The 19,790-nt window shown below is 30.7% G+C and overlaps 1 protein-coding gene across 4 annotated transcripts in view; it reads right to left on the bottom strand.

The window, feature by feature from the left end:
• wge (BAH domain and coiled-coil containing protein winged eye) overlaps positions 1-19,790 on the bottom strand; it is a 213,517-nt gene that overhangs the window by 36,943 nt on the left and 156,784 nt on the right. For all 4 annotated transcript variants that reach the window (XM_081995953.1, XM_081995951.1, XM_081995950.1 and 1 more), the window contains exons 4-6: positions 11,597-11,874; positions 9,661-9,853; positions 6,267-6,401 (exon numbers count right to left, since the gene is read on the bottom strand). In XM_081995953.1, coding sequence (XP_081852079.1) covers positions 6,267-6,401; positions 9,661-9,853; positions 11,597-11,874 — 606 coding nt within the window. The remainder of the gene's footprint in view (positions 1-6,266; positions 6,402-9,660; positions 9,854-11,596; positions 11,875-19,790) is intronic.

Below are 19,790 nucleotides of genomic sequence, written 5' to 3'. Positions count from 1 at the left end.
AAAGTATTCCTTTATAACAGATGATTCATATTAGAACTTATTTTATAAAAATGTGTAGAGACGCTTGTTTCATATTTATTTGAACCGAACGTTACACGACAAATAACAGTATACCTAACTTAATTGAATTTGCGTTTAATTCATACCTCAGCACTTCCCAATTAAAACTGATTAAATCTAAAGCTTATACGCCTACTTACAACACATCTAAACCAATCCTAACCCAGATCTGAGCTCATTAAACCGAATAGAGATATCAAGGTTTGCAACCTGTTCCGATGAATGAACGTAATACATTTTAAAAACTGCATTTTTATCAAGCTTTAATTAGATAAATTAAAAGTATATTTTTCATCATCACGTTTTGCTAGACTGACGAACGAGTCTTCATACAAATATAAAATTTTCAAAAATTGCGCAAAAGTCCATATACTGAATTTTTCATTTTTTTTACTACATCTCAGTAACACTTACACCCTGTATACTCGGAATAGTGGCAACTTTGAAACAGATTGTTAAGGTCCTTAGAAACAGAAAGAATACCTTTTAATCGCTAAAAGAATTATTAAAATTGAGTAAATCAAATTAAAGAAACAGCCGCTGAAAAAACAAACAAAAATTTTGTTTTTCTATCCTTTTTGCAGTTTACTTGAAATTGCTGCTTATCAACTTAATCGTAAATCAATTAACTTAAATAGAAAACCTGAATTAACATACATTAAAATGGGTTGAACAGTTTACTAGTTTTGTATATTTTCTTTTCTTCTAGTAGTAGTTGTAGTGTGGGAAAATCTTCAATTTTGTATTATACTAAAGAAATTAATACATTCCATAAAACACCGTATTAAACAAAGTTTAATACACTTATATTATACAAACTTATATTACTTTTGTCTTTCTTTCAACCTCGACAAACTTAAAAATGGATTTACTTACTTATATAAGATTTTTATGTCTATTTCCCCAACATTGGCTAAGTTGACTTTAAGGACAGGTTAGATAAGTTTAGTTTACACTGTATTATTTTGCACTTGATCTGTCACATTCAAACCTCAACCTTAAGTTGGGGAAACAGGCATTAGAATCTCAAATAATAAAATTGTTTCTGTTCTTTACGTTATTATTATAAATTGAATGAGTTGAACTTTTCCATTTTGCCACAACGCAAAGCTACATGTCAAATGTGAGTTATTTATGGCAACCTTAATAATATTTATTAAGAAAAGTACATAACATTATACCGTGTGGCGTGTAAATTACAAGTCAAGGTTAGAGCTTATTCTTACATGGGAATCCACGTATTATATTTCATGTTTACCATAAACTTTTTCAATTTTGCGTGGCTTGTTCAACATCAGTTCACCAGGAATAATTAATTCTAATTATCTCACGGTGTTAGAATACGAACGAGGAATTTGTTTCTGGCTTTTCATTGCCATACGGCTTTAATGTAAATATGGCAACAATCGTAAAAGCAGCCAAATCCCTCTACTTTTACTTGTCACTTAAATTTTATAGTCTTCCACTAAGCCCACCTACGTAGACTTTCCTCGAAGTAAGTAGGTCTTTCGGGTACCGAGCTTATTTCAACATTTGTAACGTATATGATGATATTTGAATAAAGATCACACGGTTTTACTATAAGTTATTATATCTCCTTTTCAAATGTTATTACATAACGATATAAATTGCTATTAATACTAATTAATTTACAGCCCTGGCCTGACAACTATGAGTTTTGTGCAAAAAACAGAGACATAATGTAGTTTAGATAGGAATTGCTGACCAATCAACATTCCTCCGGTTCTTGCTGTGAATTCTCCGCATCATCTTTGCACAAAAGCAGGTGTTTTTCGTTCGTAATGAGATTAAGTCAATTAAAGTTAGAAGCAGAATTTATCGTTGGCCAAGAGCCCCGATCATAATTATGGCTGATAATAATCTGAATTAAATTTTTTAAGACATAAATTTGCCGAAAACTTCCTATTGGCGTGGTTCAGGTGCTTAATATTTTTTACATATCGCATTAAAACGTGAATGATCAAGTAATCGCTGGGTTTAGTAAAAGCAGGGGGTCTTTAAATTACTCATTCCAGTTAAATTCATGGTAACTGTACGTGAAGAACTTTTACTAGTTTAAAAAGTAACATTCACTTATCAAACAGTCCTATCAATTAATTAAGCTGAATTTATTCCGGAAATCATATTATTCCTGAATGAAAAAAAAATTACAGCTATTTACTTGTTCCACAAATATATTCTGTGAACAATCCCATTCTAACATAATATAATACCTAGATTTAGTCAGGCAATTTATGGGCTTTTAAGCACACTGGACAATTATACTAATTCTCTATTGTTTACGATAATATGCTACGAATATTTACTAAAAACTAGATAATATTAATTACGTAATTGTTTGAAAGTTGAGTTAAATGTCAATGAACATTCTCGAGGTTATGCTAAGTGAATGAATGAGTAGTATGTAGACAATTATTGCTAATGTTTACAAAGTACTGCTTTAACACTTTTGTAGCATAATCTTTTCAATTTCCCGCAACCTTTTCAAACAAAACATCGCATTATAACTGTGAAGAAAAATTTTAATTTGGCTCGGAAACTTAATTAATTAAGGGTTCCACAGTAAAAGCTAACAGGATTTTATGATTTAATAACAGTTGAAACGGAGGTTAAAACTATTAATTTACACGGTTTTCCAAAAAATCTAAATGGCAACCTCGATAATATAATAATTTTTACTATAATTACAAAAGTGTTGACAAGCTAATTAGTTATTGATAATATTTAATTGTTTAAGTAGAGTAAGGTTCAACCTAAATCCGTTATTTCATATGAATAATACAAAAGTAACGTAAATGTTATGCTTAAGATAAGAATGTATGACTGATCAACAATAAAAAAAAAGTTAATACTGATTTACATAAAATTGTCTATCTATCTCAATCTAATATTGACAAGGGAGAATGTTACTGTCAATTGTGGTTTTGCTCTCAAAAATATCCTTTTTAGACATTTACATTTGAAATATAAAATTGTTGCTATTTTTGCAAGAACAATAGCAATACAGCAACAATAGCTCAAAATATAAGTTTGACAGACTTTCACACAAAATCCCTCAAAAAACTTAACTGATTTTTGCAAGGAAGAAAATAAATAAACAACGACAACAATACAGGTAATAAAATTACATTTTTGCAGATCTCTTCTTGTAAATAGTAGCTTTTTACAAATTTAAACAATATAGGTGCAAACTAGTAATAGTGGTTGATTTCCATCCACAAATAATAACAAACTTAGAGAAAGTCAAAATAACAGTTATCCTAAATATTTTTCGTCGTTCACTTTCTCTAAGGAATCCCTATTGTAGAAATGAAATACTATTTGTTACTACCTACTACAATTTAAACCTGACAGAACAATATCAGCATCAGGGTGTTACTGAGAAAATGCGATAATCAAAATTGTTAACAAACAAAAATAAAAAGAAATAAATAACTAGCTAGGTTGCAATTTGCGAAAAAGAAAGAATAAATGTTTGCAGGATTAGAGTAGTCCTGCAATTTGAATGTGATACCTACACAATAAATGTTGTTCGTCATGTTAAGACTGGTTTATAAAACAAAATTTAACTTTAAATTTACAGCTAAATTGCTGACCTTGGCTTTACATAAAATTCTAAATTTAGTTAAATCTGCAATGTTGAGATTGAATTTATGATTTATTTATGACATTTCTAAACAAAAATTAAAAGAATATCATTTTACGATTGATTTAGTGCAGAAATGTGGCATTAGGCAGCAAAATTTGATAGAAATAAAATTAAAGTTAGGTTACTTTTCAGAAAACTGTATGGTTAAATTAGGAGTTTAATAAACATCCTTCTTTCTTAAGGTTAATACTAAATATATTGCTAATGCTAAAGTTACAACTAAAGTTAAAATTTTCTTTTATAAACTAGGTTTTATTTGTTAATATTTAAGAAAAATTAAACTGTCACTGCTATCACTTTTAAAAGTTGTTATTTTTATTTGTTTGTTAATATTACTGAGACGTATTCATTATATTCTCATTATTTTCTGTTCAAAATTTACTGTACTGTGTAAACTCTAACAACAACTGTAGTTCTGTTAATAGTGTTTTGCTAAACTTTGTTTAGTTTGCCATATTTCAGTGGTAACTTTCTAAATACAAATTGCATTTTTTTACCACCTTAGAAAACGCTGCTTGATAATTTAATGGTGTATTTCATACATATAATTTTTGACCCATTTTCTGCTATTTGTCAAAAAACCGTCTTCAGTATTTGAAAAAGTCGTGTTTTACAAATATATAAGATTAAAAATACGCAACAAGAATTAGTTTGACATTTTTTGATACAAATTATAATATGAGTTTATAAAATATGAACTGAAGTTAACAAAACAACAACTTTATTAACCTAAATTAACCGCCTTTCTATCCTCTTATTTTTTCATAAACTGGTTAATTCTCCGATATTTTCTATAACTTTGCAGACACCAGTTGCCAATTCATTTTACTGTTTACTTGGGTTAATGTTTTCGAGTTATCCTATTCACTCTGTCATTCTTTTACTTTGTTGTTAGTTGGACTTACTGTCTCACCACACAAAAAGGTTTGTTGGGAAAATGGAATTTTGCACTAATTTTTTTCTGTTACACTGGCTCGTAGGCCAACCTGTCCTCTTACTTAAGAAGGTTCTGAATCAAAGAGGTGTAGAATAGGAGAATAAACGGAGGTACATGTGAAGGATGAATGCACGAAAGAAGACAGAACGAAAATCATAATGGAGTGAGTAAATGGTAAACTGGGATAAAATTGAGATTGGTCAACTAATTAAAAAAAAAATGATTGTAATGCTAAGGGTGGAATTCAAAAATATCCCTAAATGTTTGCAACCACTTATCTCATTCTTAACTAACTAATCTGATTCAGAAGATCCTGGGTACAATCCGAATAAGTGAGTGGTTAAATGTGAAAAGATCAGACAGTTAGACTAACAGTAATATCTTTGAGATTTTGTTGTTGTTTACGAAGTTTTAGTTATCAAAATTGTACCACAACTTTCTTTCTTTATTTTGTAATGGTATCTAACTAAAATAAACAAAATTTACAGATGAGAAATCGAAATTTTTTTCATTTTTATTGCATCTTACAGAGAGGCAAAAACAATTTCTATAGACATTTTTAATTATAATTTTGGATGAAAATGTTGACAAAATTATTATTTTGCAACCACAAATAAAAAAAAAAAAACATGCAGTATTTTGGAGTTGGAGGAGGAGTCAAATCAATCCAAATCATTGTTTCAGGTTAAAATCCAGTTCATCATCGTTTTAAGTTTCAAAAAAGTCAAAAGTCAGTTTCAGTAACGTTTGAAAAGGCGCCCTTGTATTAATTTTCAGTAAAATTATAATTTCGATTAAACTGTTTAATGTTACATCTGTAGTTTCAAATCATTAAACAATGTCACAGTAATTATGTTTTCACTTGTCAATTAGCATATTTTTTATATTCACTCTCACTCCTTATTGAAACTAATTAATGAATTCAGAAACTAAGAACCCTAAAATCCTACGAAAATATCGAAAGTGTTTTGAGATTATCTCTAAATTCTGCCCTAAGTCTAAATGGATATATCACAGCACAATGAGTGGGTAGTTTGCAATTATATAATTAAGTAATTAAAAAAGCAAAATAAAAAAATCTGTAGCAAGGTTTTATTTACAGTCTCAATAAGGAATTTTATACATGTTGTTAGTTTTTTATTCTTGTCTTACTTTTGTTGTATAATATGATGTTTTATTAATTTATTACATTTACTGACTTCATTTTTTTTAAAGTTAGAACACACTGTGTTCAAAGCAAAAGTTGTATCTAAAATACTTCCTCGTCTATTATCTACATTTAAGTTGACCTAGCATTAAGTGTCTCACTCACCCTCCGGAAACACGCCCGACATAAAATATTATGACTCATCATCAACAGCAATAATTTTCTGTGAAAGAATATTTGCTGCCAGGCTTGAGATAAGCGGCTGTGTACTGTGTACATAACTTAAAACGTCCCCGCCATTAGTTATGCCGTTCGGTTAAGCTTGTCAAGGTGGAATTTAGCCCTGAGATTGATCACAGGTGATTCAATAACTTTAGTAAATCGTTCGGCCTTAAGCGCTGAACAGTTTAGTAGTCGAAAGAACAAAAAGAAAAAAAAACGAGAAAACTTACCAATTTCCTTGATTTGAGCGCCCCCTCCTGCATTTACGGTAGCGAGAAGACCCGCGGGGGGTAACGAAGGGGAAGCTACCAATTCGTGCTGCACCCTCTGTCTGGCCACGGCGATGCCGACGGGGATTTGAGCCCCTGCAACAAATACGATGAGGGATCGTTAAGAATAAGAAGCGCTCTAGGGTCTTAAGGGTTGACATCGAAATTTCGAATTGAGATTACATTTTTATTTGCTGAATGCTTGAGAATGAATTAGTTTCTGCTCGAATGTTTTCTATGCTAATTACCTACTCTCCGATTAGCAATAACTCTTAGTAGTAAGAATAATTTTGCTATACTTCTACTCATTGGATGTGAGAGGTCTACAACTATCACATTTTACTTAAAAACTCAAAGGAGGCATATAAATTCAGCTAGAGGCAAACAAAACTATAAACTAGCTATTTACGTAACCAGTTACGACGATGATTCGAACTGAAAGTCAAGGTTAGAACAATTTGGCAAATTTCTGAAAGTTTTACACTCTTGATGTTGAAAATGAGCTTTAATGGCCACTTAATTGAACTTATCCTTAATTGCCCTTATTTATATGATCTAAAAACCAAAAATATTCAAAAATATTACATTGAAAGCCCCTAAAATAAAATCTATAATTTTTTTGAGGAGCTGATAGTTTGCAATGCTATGCTTTTTTTACTTCTAAATTCTACTGAAATTGCCAAAAGCTCATGTCTTGCACCCTCCAAGAATTTTGTAAAAACTGTCAGAAGCATGTAGAATGATACTGAAACTGCCTCTATAACCTGCCTTAACCTTCCAAAAAGTGTCCACAAATGGTTACATTTTCTAAGAAATTTTCTAAACTTACCAGAAGTTAGAAGAATAATTTTGGAAATGTCAGAGGGCATAGACACATTCCAAAAATTGCCAGTGTCTTAAATTTTCTGCAATTGCCAAAAGTTTCTAAAATGGTGGAAATGTTAGAGATCTCTAAATAAAAATTGTCTTAATCCTTTCAAGAATTTTCTAAAATTGTGAGAGGCATCTAGAATCATTTTTAAATTAACAGAGGCTTCTAGAAGCATTTTAGAAATTTCAAGGGATTTTAATTATTACTAAAAACCTCCCAAAACATGTCTTCTTAAGCCAGAAACCTTGAGAATCATTTTTTTTTATTTTCTAACAATTTTCTGAAATTGTTAGAAGTTTCTACAATCATTGTGGTAATATTAGAGGCTTCCAGATAACAAACCAAAATTTCCAGAGGCTTCTACAAATGTGTTTGTTAAACTTTCCAACATTTATCTAAAATTGCAAGAAACATTCATTTCTAAATTGGCAAAGGCCGCTAGAATCATTTTGATAATTCCAGTGGCTTCTGAATACTACTGAAAACTGCCAGAAGCTTCTAATTTCCGTATCTTTCCGTGTCCGTATTTTAAACTTTCCACAAACTTTCAGAAAATTGCCAGAGGCCTTCATAATCATTTTAAAGTTGCCAAAGCCTCCAATACGACTGAAAACCTATCAACAGGTGTTAGAGGCATCTAAAAGTGTCAAAAAAGTCTTGGAAACGCCAGAGGCCTCTAAACACCTTCCAAAAATTGTGGAAATACAAGAGGCCTCTAGGTACCTCAGAAAAATTGCCAGATGCCTATACTAGTGACTTAAACTTTTCAAGAATTTTCTAATATTGCCGAAGCATCTAGAACCGGCTTCTAAAACCATTTTGGAAATTTTAGAGGCAGAGGAAATTATTACTGAAAACTTCCCAAATAAGCCAGAAGCTTCAACAAGTACCTTAAACTTTCCACAAACTTCCAGAAAATTGCCAAAGGCCTTTTGAAATTGCCAGAGCCTCCATAAGAACCCAAAACCTTCAGTTCCAAAAGGTCCGATCGCATTTGACTAACTTAAAAACTGATGACCGTATCGTCATTCACAGAAACCTTTCAGTAATTTGCTTGCCAGGGGTTTTCGAATCATCTTGGAAATTCCAGAAGCTTCTAAATACGACTGAAAACTTATAAACAGTTACTAGAATAATCTATAAAATGCCAAAAGCTTTTACACATCTTCTACATCTGTATTAAACCTATCAAGAATTTTCTAAAATTGTCAGAGGCGAGAATCATTTTATAAATGGTAGAGAAAGTTTCTACAATAATTATGAAATTCCAGAGGCCTCTACAATTTTCTTAAACCTTCCAACAATTTTCTAAAATTGCCTAATCATCTATCTATAACCATTTTTAAATTGTAAGAGGCCTCTAGAATCATTATGCAAATTCTAGAGGCTTACTAAAATAATCTTGGAAATGCTAGAGGCCTCTAGACACCTAAAAACTGCCTCTAAACTGTATTAAACCTTAAAATTTTTTGTAAAATTGCGAGAGGTTCAAACATTTTGGAAAAATAAAGAAAGTTAGAAATACCTTTCTAAAAAGGTAGAGGGGTTTTAGAAAGGTATTTCTACCTTTCTAAAATTTCCAGAAGCTTTTCAAAAATTGCCGGAGAGGGTTCCTACACGTGCTCTCTAACTAAAATTATAAGGAGGGTATAGCAAACTTCGTACTATGTGAAAGCCTGTTCAGTTTATAACATTATTTATAACTTTGGTATGATTATGATACCTTTTATATTAAAATAATAAAGGAGTTTTCCAGGGAGTTTTTGCTGTAATAATTAATTAATGTTGTAAGTGTTTAAGTTTAAAGGTCTAACAAAACAACAGTTGCTTGTTTCTTCGCTTCGCTATAAGTATAAAAATCGCACGAAAATTAACCAATTAAAAAAGAATAGTTATGAAAACTTTAAGTTAATTTCTGTGAAACACTGGATTACAAAATAATTGTAATCTCTGTTCAACAACATTCTCTTAAATATTGATGTGGTAACCGGAATAAAATTATAAATAACTGCGTTTTGATGCTAGCTCAAAATATAATACACATTATTAGTAAGAAAATTGGTGGTTGGTACTGCTTGTAAGCAATATTTAGAAGAGAAAAAAAATTTCCAGCTAGCATAATTATTTATGCCGTGATATTAAATAAGCTAACAACTTCCTAGTATTAACCGCAACCAAGCGGCTACGTACCAAACGATTAATACTCAGCTCTAAGCACTAAGGCAGTTTGTCTCCTGAAATCAACAGGAAACCTCTCTCCTCATTATCGATAAGCCGAAGCGGTTTTTGATATATGTATCCGGCATGACCGTACATTTTAGTTTCTTATCTTGAATAATATTTGTTCAGCAAATAAACGTGTCTGCCAAGTCTGAAGAGAATTTGCTTAGGACCCGCTATATGCCAAGAACTTCGGGAACCACATCAAATAAAAGGAAATTATACTTATTTCTGAAATGATAATATTGTTGGACTGGGGCTTACCATTAACGATGGAACCACCGAAGTTGGTGGTGTCTGACCCATTTTTTTGGGTGGGAGAGGTTACCTCCACTTTGACTACAGGTGACATACTGGTGGTAATCTCTGCAACTTGACATGGTGTCCCAGGTTCTTTCTTTACGTTCACCCCAGTCCATTCTATTGGATTCGTTCTGGAACATCCTGACATCGAAATCTGAAAATTTGTAATTTAGTGATTAGTATCCGTATAGTTGTTATAGTTGACAGTAATAAGATGTTCACAGTAAATTGCATGTTCAGATACACTGGGTGTAAAAAGTCTGGCAACCCTGAATTATTTCGAAAAATATACAACTTTTGGAAAAACTTGACGCATTTTTAACGTTGGCAATGAATTGAGGTTATGTTTTTTATGACTATGCTTTCAATCATCCTCTGAAGAATCAATGGAATTTTCTGGGTTTCTACAGTCAATCTCGCCCTATTTACCATATTCACAAAATATAAAAGTGCAATACAGAACAGAATTACCCATGGCAGTTTTAGGTTAGATACCATTTTTGAATATTATGTCTTCAATTTTAGTTTCTAATTTCACTACAATCGTTGATCAATAAATAGTTCAGAAAACTTTTCAACCAGTTTATCAGTTTTTGCAAGTGATTTTACTGTTTTTGTTGAACACAGTGACAGAAATTCAGGAACAGTGTACAGAAATGTTTAATAAATCAGGAGTTTTATTCCTAAAAGGAATTTTATGAATTGTGATTATGTATGTATGTTTGTTTTTTTTTTAATTAAGTTTAGTTGTATTATTGTATCTAAAGACAATTTTATGTATCAACTAATGTAAATTGGCTGTTAAGGTAATTACTTACGCCAAGTAAAAAGAAATGGTAAGAAAATGGTTTAATTGCATGTTAATTAGGTGTTTGAGAAAGACGCACTAATTAGTAAATTTTTGAATTTCTGGCAATCTAATAGTTAACTTATATCAAATATCGATATTTCCACAAAAGGCAGAAGTGGGTAGAAATCTTTCCTTAAGGAACTGTAATATTTTATTGTTATAACGTATACAGTGTGTTCACAATAAGGAAGGCCACCATGGGGATCTTAAAAACGGTTAGAGATACAGATTTGGTTAAATAGGAGATAAGTCGAGTAATCATAGTCTTAATAAAATTACATTTAAAAAAAGTAAATTTTTTGATTTTACCAAAACCAATGACAGTTCTCTTTTTAAAGCTTTTTTAAATGACATTATCAGTTTTTATTTCCGACGTTTCGTCTTTAGAGTACCATCATCAAACTCATTTATCGCAATATTTAAAAATTCATTTAAATGGCATTCATAATGATAGAAAACTCTAGCAAAGCTCAAAAGTATGTTGGAATATTAGAGGAATTATTTAATTAATTATTCCCTCTAAGGGACGTACGTTAAATTTGTATACCTTTTTCTTATTATTCGACAGAAAAAAAAAACAAACAAATTTTAACAGAGATTTTGATTCTAACATAGTCTTCTTTTAGAGTTTTGAGAATTAACTATTTCTTTGAATTTGTTAAAGTTAGACATTTTGTTTGTTTAATTTTAATATTTGCTCGTTTGTCCTATTGTACCATGTGTTTTTTTGAGGTAATCGTAGCCGGCATTTAAGAAGCCCTACACAAACGAACTTATTAACAATCACAAAATTGAGAAACGAGTAAATTTACTAAAGAAAAGCAACCTTATGTCTTAAATCCCTCGTCAATAAAAGCTTCTGTTTAAACCTTGGTTAATAATATATTATTATTGAGATATTATTTTGAGATATTAATTTTCATGTTTTCGTCTGTTCTTATATCGATTTTGGTCGTATTGGATTTTGGTCTTACAACCGTGAATAAAAATGTAAAATAACTTAACATAAATAACATATTTTTTTTATATTTAAAATTACTAACTCACCTCCTGAATTTTCTTGATTGGTGAAAGAGGACAAAGACAACTTTTTTGCGTCTTTTGGACGGAGCAGCATTTCTCGTCGCATCTTTTCTCCGTGATCTGAACTTTCTTGGGACTGAGAGGGAAATCAGCAGGAGTCGACTGCTGAATAATTATGTTGTTGGAATAACCCTTGGTGAGTAACTCCAGCTGCGCCACTGGAATGGGGGAGTAGGGCGAACCAGGCGGGGGTGTGGGCGCCCCAAAAGTGTACCCAGTGGCGGAGAACAGGGAATCTGAAACTGTTATGCAAAATTTTAAAAATGTTATTTCGAAATAGCTCGGCAGCGACTTGATACCCCGATACGGCTGCAGCTGGACGCATATAGTAATAAAAAATGAAATCAACATTTTATATTTCCTTTAGTAAACGTGACCATGAATAAAATATTATCTAACAGAGGCCGGACTTCCAAGAATATCGGCGCTCGTGTCTTTTTCGTCTCTCTCGGTTTGTTTTTATTTTTATAAAGTGATAGATGTGGTGTGCTTGATATAAACACTGTACTAAATTATCCCGAATCCTTATTTGTGGCAGTTTCAACAGTTTTACGAGGACGACCCGGAATGACGTTTTATAAGCTCTTATCCAGCTAGATATACAACGTAATTAAAATGTATTTTGGGATCGCTTAGAGCTTTTTATTCTGATAATTCATTGCTCATGCCAAAAAGTTAAAATTCATAATCCTTTACCATAGTAAATGTCTTCGAACGATTTCAATGATTTATACTTAGTGGATAGTTAATGCACGTTAAAACGACTATCTAAATACAGGGTGAACGGTTACAACTGTAGGATTATTTAGAAAATATAGCTGAAATATTTGAAAAAATTTAGTTTACTTTATTACGTACACATTATATCATACACATATTATTAGGTTACTTTCACGAAAAAAAGAATTCTTGAAATTGTAATGTTTTACTTTACCAATCAAAATAGACCAATTACTAACTTAAAGATGAACTTTCTTTTAAATAACTTTTTGTAGTGTTTTCTAACTCTAAATATAATTAAAATTGTAATTATTTGTGTCTCTATTAATTGATCTATTTCGCTGACACAAAAATTGTCAATGATAGGTATTCAATTGACCTGAGTGAAATATCAACAAAGCTAGTCAATTTCTGAACTAAGGAATCAATTAACAAATGCAAGAAAAAGTCAAAACTCATGAAAATTTACTTAACGGTTATAAAATTTGAGTAGCTAGTTAATTGCCATGATAAATTGGCCTTAAATCTAAAATAGTAAAGTAAAAACTATCCTGTTAGTCAAATTTCAACAAGTTGAGAATTTGGAGAAATTGAGAGTTAATCAACAAATGCAAGAAAAAGTCAAAAGTCATAAAAATAAAGTTGACGGTTATGAAATTTGATTCTCTCTCTTGTCAATTTTCATGATAAATTGACCAAAAGAATGCCAATTTTTAAAAATTGGCCTGATAGTCAAATCAATCAAAGCTAGAACTCATGAAAATTGACTTGACGGTCATAAAATATAGTACATCTACTTAATTTTCATGATAAATTGACAAAAGCTCAAATGCAATTGACTTATAATAGTAAAATTTCAGCTCTGAACAACTTTTCACTTTGGAAGTCAATTTACAAATGAAAAAAAAAGTCAAAATTCATAAAAATTTACTTGACGGACATGAAATTTGAGTGTCTCGTCAATTTTTATGATATATTGATCTAAAAAATGTAATGTTGTAGAAGTTGTCTTGTTAGGCAAATTTCAACTACAGAAGTAAATTTTTGAATTTGGAAGAATTTTTGAACTAATAAAAATTGACTTAATAAACATGAAATTTGATTGTCTTGTCACTTTTCAAGATAACTTGAAATAAAAAAGTAACATTTCAACTATACAAGTCAATTTTTGAATTTGGAAACCAATTAAGAAATGCAAAAAGTCAGAACTTTGAATAGCTAGTCAATTTTCATGATAAATTGATCTAAAAAATGCAATTTGTCTTGACTGATAGTTTGAGATGAAACGTGATAAAATGAAATTGTGAAAGGTGAAAGTAATTAACTTGAACGAAACTTGTTCTACATGAAAAGTGTTCAGAACTGTTTCGTTGATTACCGAAATACGAATCATGAATACTACGCGGTTTCTGTCATTGTTAATCTACCAAAATTTTAAACCATCTATCAAGATTGCAACAAATTTGAAACAAACGCTTTTCAAGGTATTATAAGAATTCTTTACGTTTCTTACACACTGTATACCAATTTTCTGTAATCTACGTGTATCCGATCAAGAGTTTTAATATCAAATTAGTCAGTTTCCTATCATAAAAAAATGAATTGTCATGTATACTAGAAAACTGGTTTCTGTAATTTTTTAAGTAAAATCTGCTAAAAAAATAGCTGTAGAAAATAATTATACGGTTTGTACAAAAATTGCTCCCCAAAAATTATTTTTTTTTAAATGTAAAATGTCAAATTACATGCTTGTCTTTTTATGTTATATTACTGAACAATAATAGATACTTTTAGACATAAGTTCTAATGCATGATCCATTGCACATTAGTGTGTAAGTAGCTTACATTATTATCAATTACGAGTACATTTTTCTAATAATCTAGGATAAGCTTGCCTTTGGATGGTATTGATCATTAATCATTAATCAAAATACAGATCCCAAGTTATGAAGTAATAAAGACTTTTTTAATCCAGAATAACACGATCCTTTATTTATGATCAAAAAACTGATTGGTCTCGTCTATCGATTTTGGTTTGCAGCTACATTTCTAGATTTTCAGAACGATGATGATTTTTACAGTTTTTCAACGCCCTGTACAGTTTGATTACACATTGTCTTAATTAGGACAGAGAAACAAAATATTAGTGATACCTAATGGGTGAGCGATGCCGCCAAAAAGTTCATCGACAAAGCAAATTTGCAGTAATCAAGCTCTCTGTGATTTCCCCGCAGCTTTTATGTTCTGTTTGTTTGCTCAGTTGATGCTTTAAATCGGTATTGAAGGTAAACTCAGCGTTTAATTTATTTACCTTTTAAGAAAAGGTGAATATATTAAGGCGGCGGCAGCAGTGTAGGTCGATTTACGTTTCAAGATCATCGTTTTAGAACGATATACCTTTGTAGTTTCGTTGTAGTATTATGTAAAGCTGCTACGAGTAACGTAACTGGAAATATTAATTTTAGAACGGTGTGAAAGCCACATTTACTAGATTTAGTTCCACTTTAAATTTGTAATACAATGTGATTTATTATCAATTTTGCATTATTTATAGTGTCAGAAAGTGAGCAACAGTGACAACAAGTTTAGAATTATTACACAATGGAACTTTATAGTGTATAGGTATATTTATTGCTAGAATTAATTCAAGAACAAATCTAATTAACAAATTCCTACTAGTATGATTCCAAAAATACAGGGTGTTCAGTTTTATTATAATATGGCATATTCTTATTGAATAAAACATGTTTTTGGACTACTAGTGTGGAAATAACATTTTTGAAGATAAAATGTTTTTAATTCAAAGCTAGCTAGCTAATTTTACTCATTCATTGCAGATCCGAACCTAAACCAATAAGCTTTTTATATATATAATTTATGGTACAAATTAAAAGTCATCATTAGTTATTTTAATTTAAACTTTGAAATTATTGACACTTGATTTTAGTAAACGTTTAGATGTTGTATTATCTTTCTTCTATTTCTCTCTTGTCTCTCACTAGTTGTCTTATCTTAATTAATAAAGCTTCAACACCTTGTATTTGTGTGACGATGCTTTTAAAGCCTTTCGTTGCTCAGACTACTTTTAAATCACTCTCTATTAAAAGTTCAACAAAAGTGTAGTTTTCAAAACTCCAAATTTCTTCTCTATTTTTCAAAGGTAACCAAAAGAGGTCACTATAAAACTTTCAACTTTTAACCATGTAAAAAACAAATAAAAGGTCAAGAAACTCTTTAATATGAAATTTGTATTCTTATCCGTTAATTGGCTTGGCAGATATTTGATCGTTCCGGTTCTTCTAAATAAATTCAGCGCTAATAAGCGAAATTCTCCATAAAGATTTTTATTGGAACTCGACATCTTGCGGGATAGCACCAATTTGGGTAATAATTATTGTTACATGAGACTAATATTGCAATGAAATAAGCGGACAAACTAAAAAACAAATTAATAGACAGCGTCAAAGAACTGTTAAATTTTTGCAAAAATGTTAATTTTAATACATTATCCAGATCTAACTAAATGTCTGATTATTGTAAATTAAATTTTTAGTCTTAATAATAAAAAAACGTAGGAGTTATGTAAAATTTTAAAACATTCAATAAATGTTTTGAAATAAATTGAAAAATTGACATTTCCTTATTAATAACATTCAAGTGATTTCTTAATATTAATATGTAACCCATCTAATGATCTACTGTATGAACGGACTAACTTAATTAAAATAACGGACCGACATCAAAAAATACAAACAAAATGGAAAAACAAAAAAGACAACTGGACAATAATTAATAAGTTATGCCTCACCCGACAGACCCGAACCTCACGATACCTGACGCCAAACACAACTTTGACAGAACACTACCAAGACATACATTAACTCTAGATATAAGTACTGTATTATTGAAATTGTACATACATATAGATAGCTTATAAATAGTGTATATTATTAATCTCTAAACGATGTTATTACTATGGGCAGAAAGGCCACTAGGGCCGATAGCCTTTTCTTTTGGAGAATAAAGATTGTATATATATATTAATATGTGTCCCAAAAAACTTTGATACAAATACACTGAGTGTTATGTTATGTTTTTATTTTAGGAAAGGTTTTATTTGATAAAGCATTATTTATGATTAACAACGTATCATCACTTAACCGTGACTGACCCTGTATAGTAAAATCTTATTGTTTGGCGCATGTTTCACCGGACATCTTGGTATACAGTGTGTTTCAAATTGGTTCTACATGTATTGGGATCTCGGTAACCGTAAAGAGTCGGTTAAAAGGGGAAAGTTTTAGAGAATTTTATGTGAAACTTATTTTCGGTTTAGAAACTAAATAATATCATCATCAAGTATATTATTGAAAAGAATTTTTTAAGCGCTTTCGGAGCGCTTAAGGATGTTTAATATTTAAAAAAATTATCTGAGCAATTCTTGTATAATAACTTAAGATGTTATAAATTCTAAAAAAATCTCCAAAAAATTTTTTGTAGACGTTATAAAAAGTACAAAAATTAGTTCAAAATGACTTAGTAAAAAGTGTTCTCCCTTCATTGTCGTTATAGTGACGATCACTGCTCGTTGCACTAAATAAAATATTAAGTTTAGTATGGTATTTAAAACAAAAGACCGCAACCATTTGGCTTATCGAATTAATCTAACTATACACCGACATTTATGCTTTACACTACCACTAGTCAGGACGTTTGAAAGATAATGGACCAACAATTTACAGTACACAAAGCAAAGTGAAAAAAAAAAAGCGGATATAGTAACTATACAGAACTACATCTATACAGGCCTGAAGTGAAATTATATCACACATCCTATGGTTTAATCTTTCCGTTAGAAAGATAACGGTAGTGTATTTAAGCATGTATTATGCCCGTTTGCACAAGCCGATTTTAGGGAGCTTTACGCCTTAGGTAAAGAATAAAGTTAGGTAGGTAGTACCTTGTTTCTGTTGCACCATTTGTATGTATTTTGATCCCTAACTCATTTTAGGTGTTACTTATTTTAGGTGGTCGTTTCTGAGCCCCTATCGACTGTCAGCAGAGTGACAAAGAATTTTGTTTGTTAGGAAATTATTTCTCAAATTAGCAGTAAAGTATTTAGTATTTTACTGTTTTTGAAGTATAATGGATACGTTTGACGATGATTTAGAAATGTTTGATTTCTTTGAAAACGGTTTTTCAAAAAAAGTGAATGAAAAGTCCAACTATTTCGACGAACTGGACAATTTGACGATTTTCTGTCGTGTCAGACTCACTAAACCCACAGTTCTTCAAATATTAGATGCAATTGAAGAACAATTAGAATACCCAGATGATCGGTAAGTTGTAGTACATATAATATTGAATTGATCTATGCGTTTTTTCTCTAGTTTTTTGCCAGCATTTTTCAAATTGTGTTTTCGTACTTTTATTATTTTTTATAGTAATAACAGCGTTAGTCCCATAAATCAACTTCTATCGTGCTTTTGGTTTTAAGCGACTGGAGGACATCTCAGTACAATTGCAGATTTTATGGGAATGGATGTTGCAACAGCTTTCAAAATAGTTAAGAAAGTTTTCGAAGTTTTAGCAAGATTGCGGCCTCAGTATATTAAAATGCTGAGCAGACCTGAAGAAATGGTTGGAGGTGCTAAACAAATTTTTTCAAATAAATTCACTTCCACTTTTAACACGAAACGCCTTTTGCGACAACAAATTATTTTAATTCAAAAATTGGACGGAGTTGTCAATGTCATAGATATTTCGACAAATCTACTAATGTTGCTACACATTTTAAATGTTCCTAGATCTATACCTAAAGATGCAATGTTGCCAGCAAGCTTAAAAGTTAAAATAAACATGGTACAAACAAATTTTACGTTAGGGTAACCTAAAAATGAGGGAAACCCTAGTAAAGTATTACCTAATGATATTTCGATGCAAACGGGCATTAAATACATTCACAACATGCTACGTATGTTAAAAAATGAATAAATTTTCATATTATTAAATCTTTGTAAAATAGTAGAAATTATGTGACTCGTAGGTCATAGGTAAAGAAAACTACTAACTAGGTATTTCGGTATTTTAGGTATAACGCTAAGAAGTACAGAATTGGGTAAATAGAAAAGGTTTTAGAGGATTTTATGAGAAACTTATTCCTGGTTGCCAAATTTATAAACATTTGTTGCATTTTAAGCATTTGTTTACAGCTTCCAATTGAAAGTCAGTTTTAAAAATAAGACATTATAGGAAATTTTTATGTACATACATAGGATTATGTTACCTATCATTGCTTGTTTTCGTGATATGGGTGATAGCTTTACAATTTCTTACGGACGCTATTTTGGACTTTAAAATTTTTGCAAAGCGTTTAAAAAATCCATTACTTGTCATATCATCACATGTTGATGTCATTACAAAAATAATCAAAACGTCTGTCAAAAACTTGAAAAGTGAATGGCATATGTCACTGTTTGACATCAGATTCTGGTGATTCAGAAAAAATACTACAATTTTGCTAATTTAAACTATGCTGGCAGATTAAAATTAACGGAGTTAGCTATGAAGTAAAATATATAGGTACAACCAATTTGAGAGAATGTATTTGAAAAGTTGAAAATTTCAAAGTCACAAGAGCATTAACATAAGGTCTGTTCGCAGAACGAATCTCCAACTAATAATCAGAGGAATATGTCCAGCTATTGGCCATTACCCTTCAAATGTCAATGTCACGTGAGCATTTTTCAGTTGGAAACCAATCAACTTTTAAGCACTAAATGTAAGACATTTTAGGAATTACGAAACAGTGCAAAACTGCCAGTTTTAAGATAATCCCTTAAGACCCTTAATTACATGCAAACTTAACCGGAAATGTATGATTTACATAATTTGGTGTAACAGGACCTTAATCGGTCTCGTTTTTACTAAGCAGGTGTCATGGATGGGTTCAGAGCGTGACTTTCCCTAACTGAACGTATAAAAAAATGAATAAAGTAGAACATAACGTGACTTACAGTTTGGTTTTAAAAAATAATAAAATCTGAATGAGTCGACTCATTTACTTGCATAATACACCTTATACACCAACAACTATACAATCAGAAAAATTGTTAAGATTGCAAATATGCAAAGTAGGACAGATTAAATATGATAATCTGACAAATCAAATGATAAGCCTGTTTGGTTATGGACTATTATAAGACGAGTAGTATCTTGATTGGTGTACAAATATTTACATGTTTGATACCGGTGTCTGGTTATTGCTACGTACATCCTTTTGGTATTAGACTAATGGTTTATGTGCTATAGTATTTCTGAAAGCAGTTTGAGAGCCAGCTTTTTGTTTATCAAAATCACTGTTGTTGATAATACCTAATAAAAATTTCTTAATAAGAAAAAAATTGTATAATATTTGTTTTAAAAATACTAGGTATAA

This window comes from Ips typographus, linkage group LG1 (genome assembly GCF_016097725.1).
Source record: "Ips typographus isolate SLU linkage group LG1, UJ_Ityp_2.0, whole genome shotgun sequence".
NCBI lineage: Eukaryota > Metazoa > Arthropoda > Insecta > Coleoptera > Curculionidae > Ips > Ips typographus.
The sequence above is the reverse complement of the archived record's forward strand: the minus strand, read 5'-3'. Positions and strand labels throughout refer to the sequence as shown.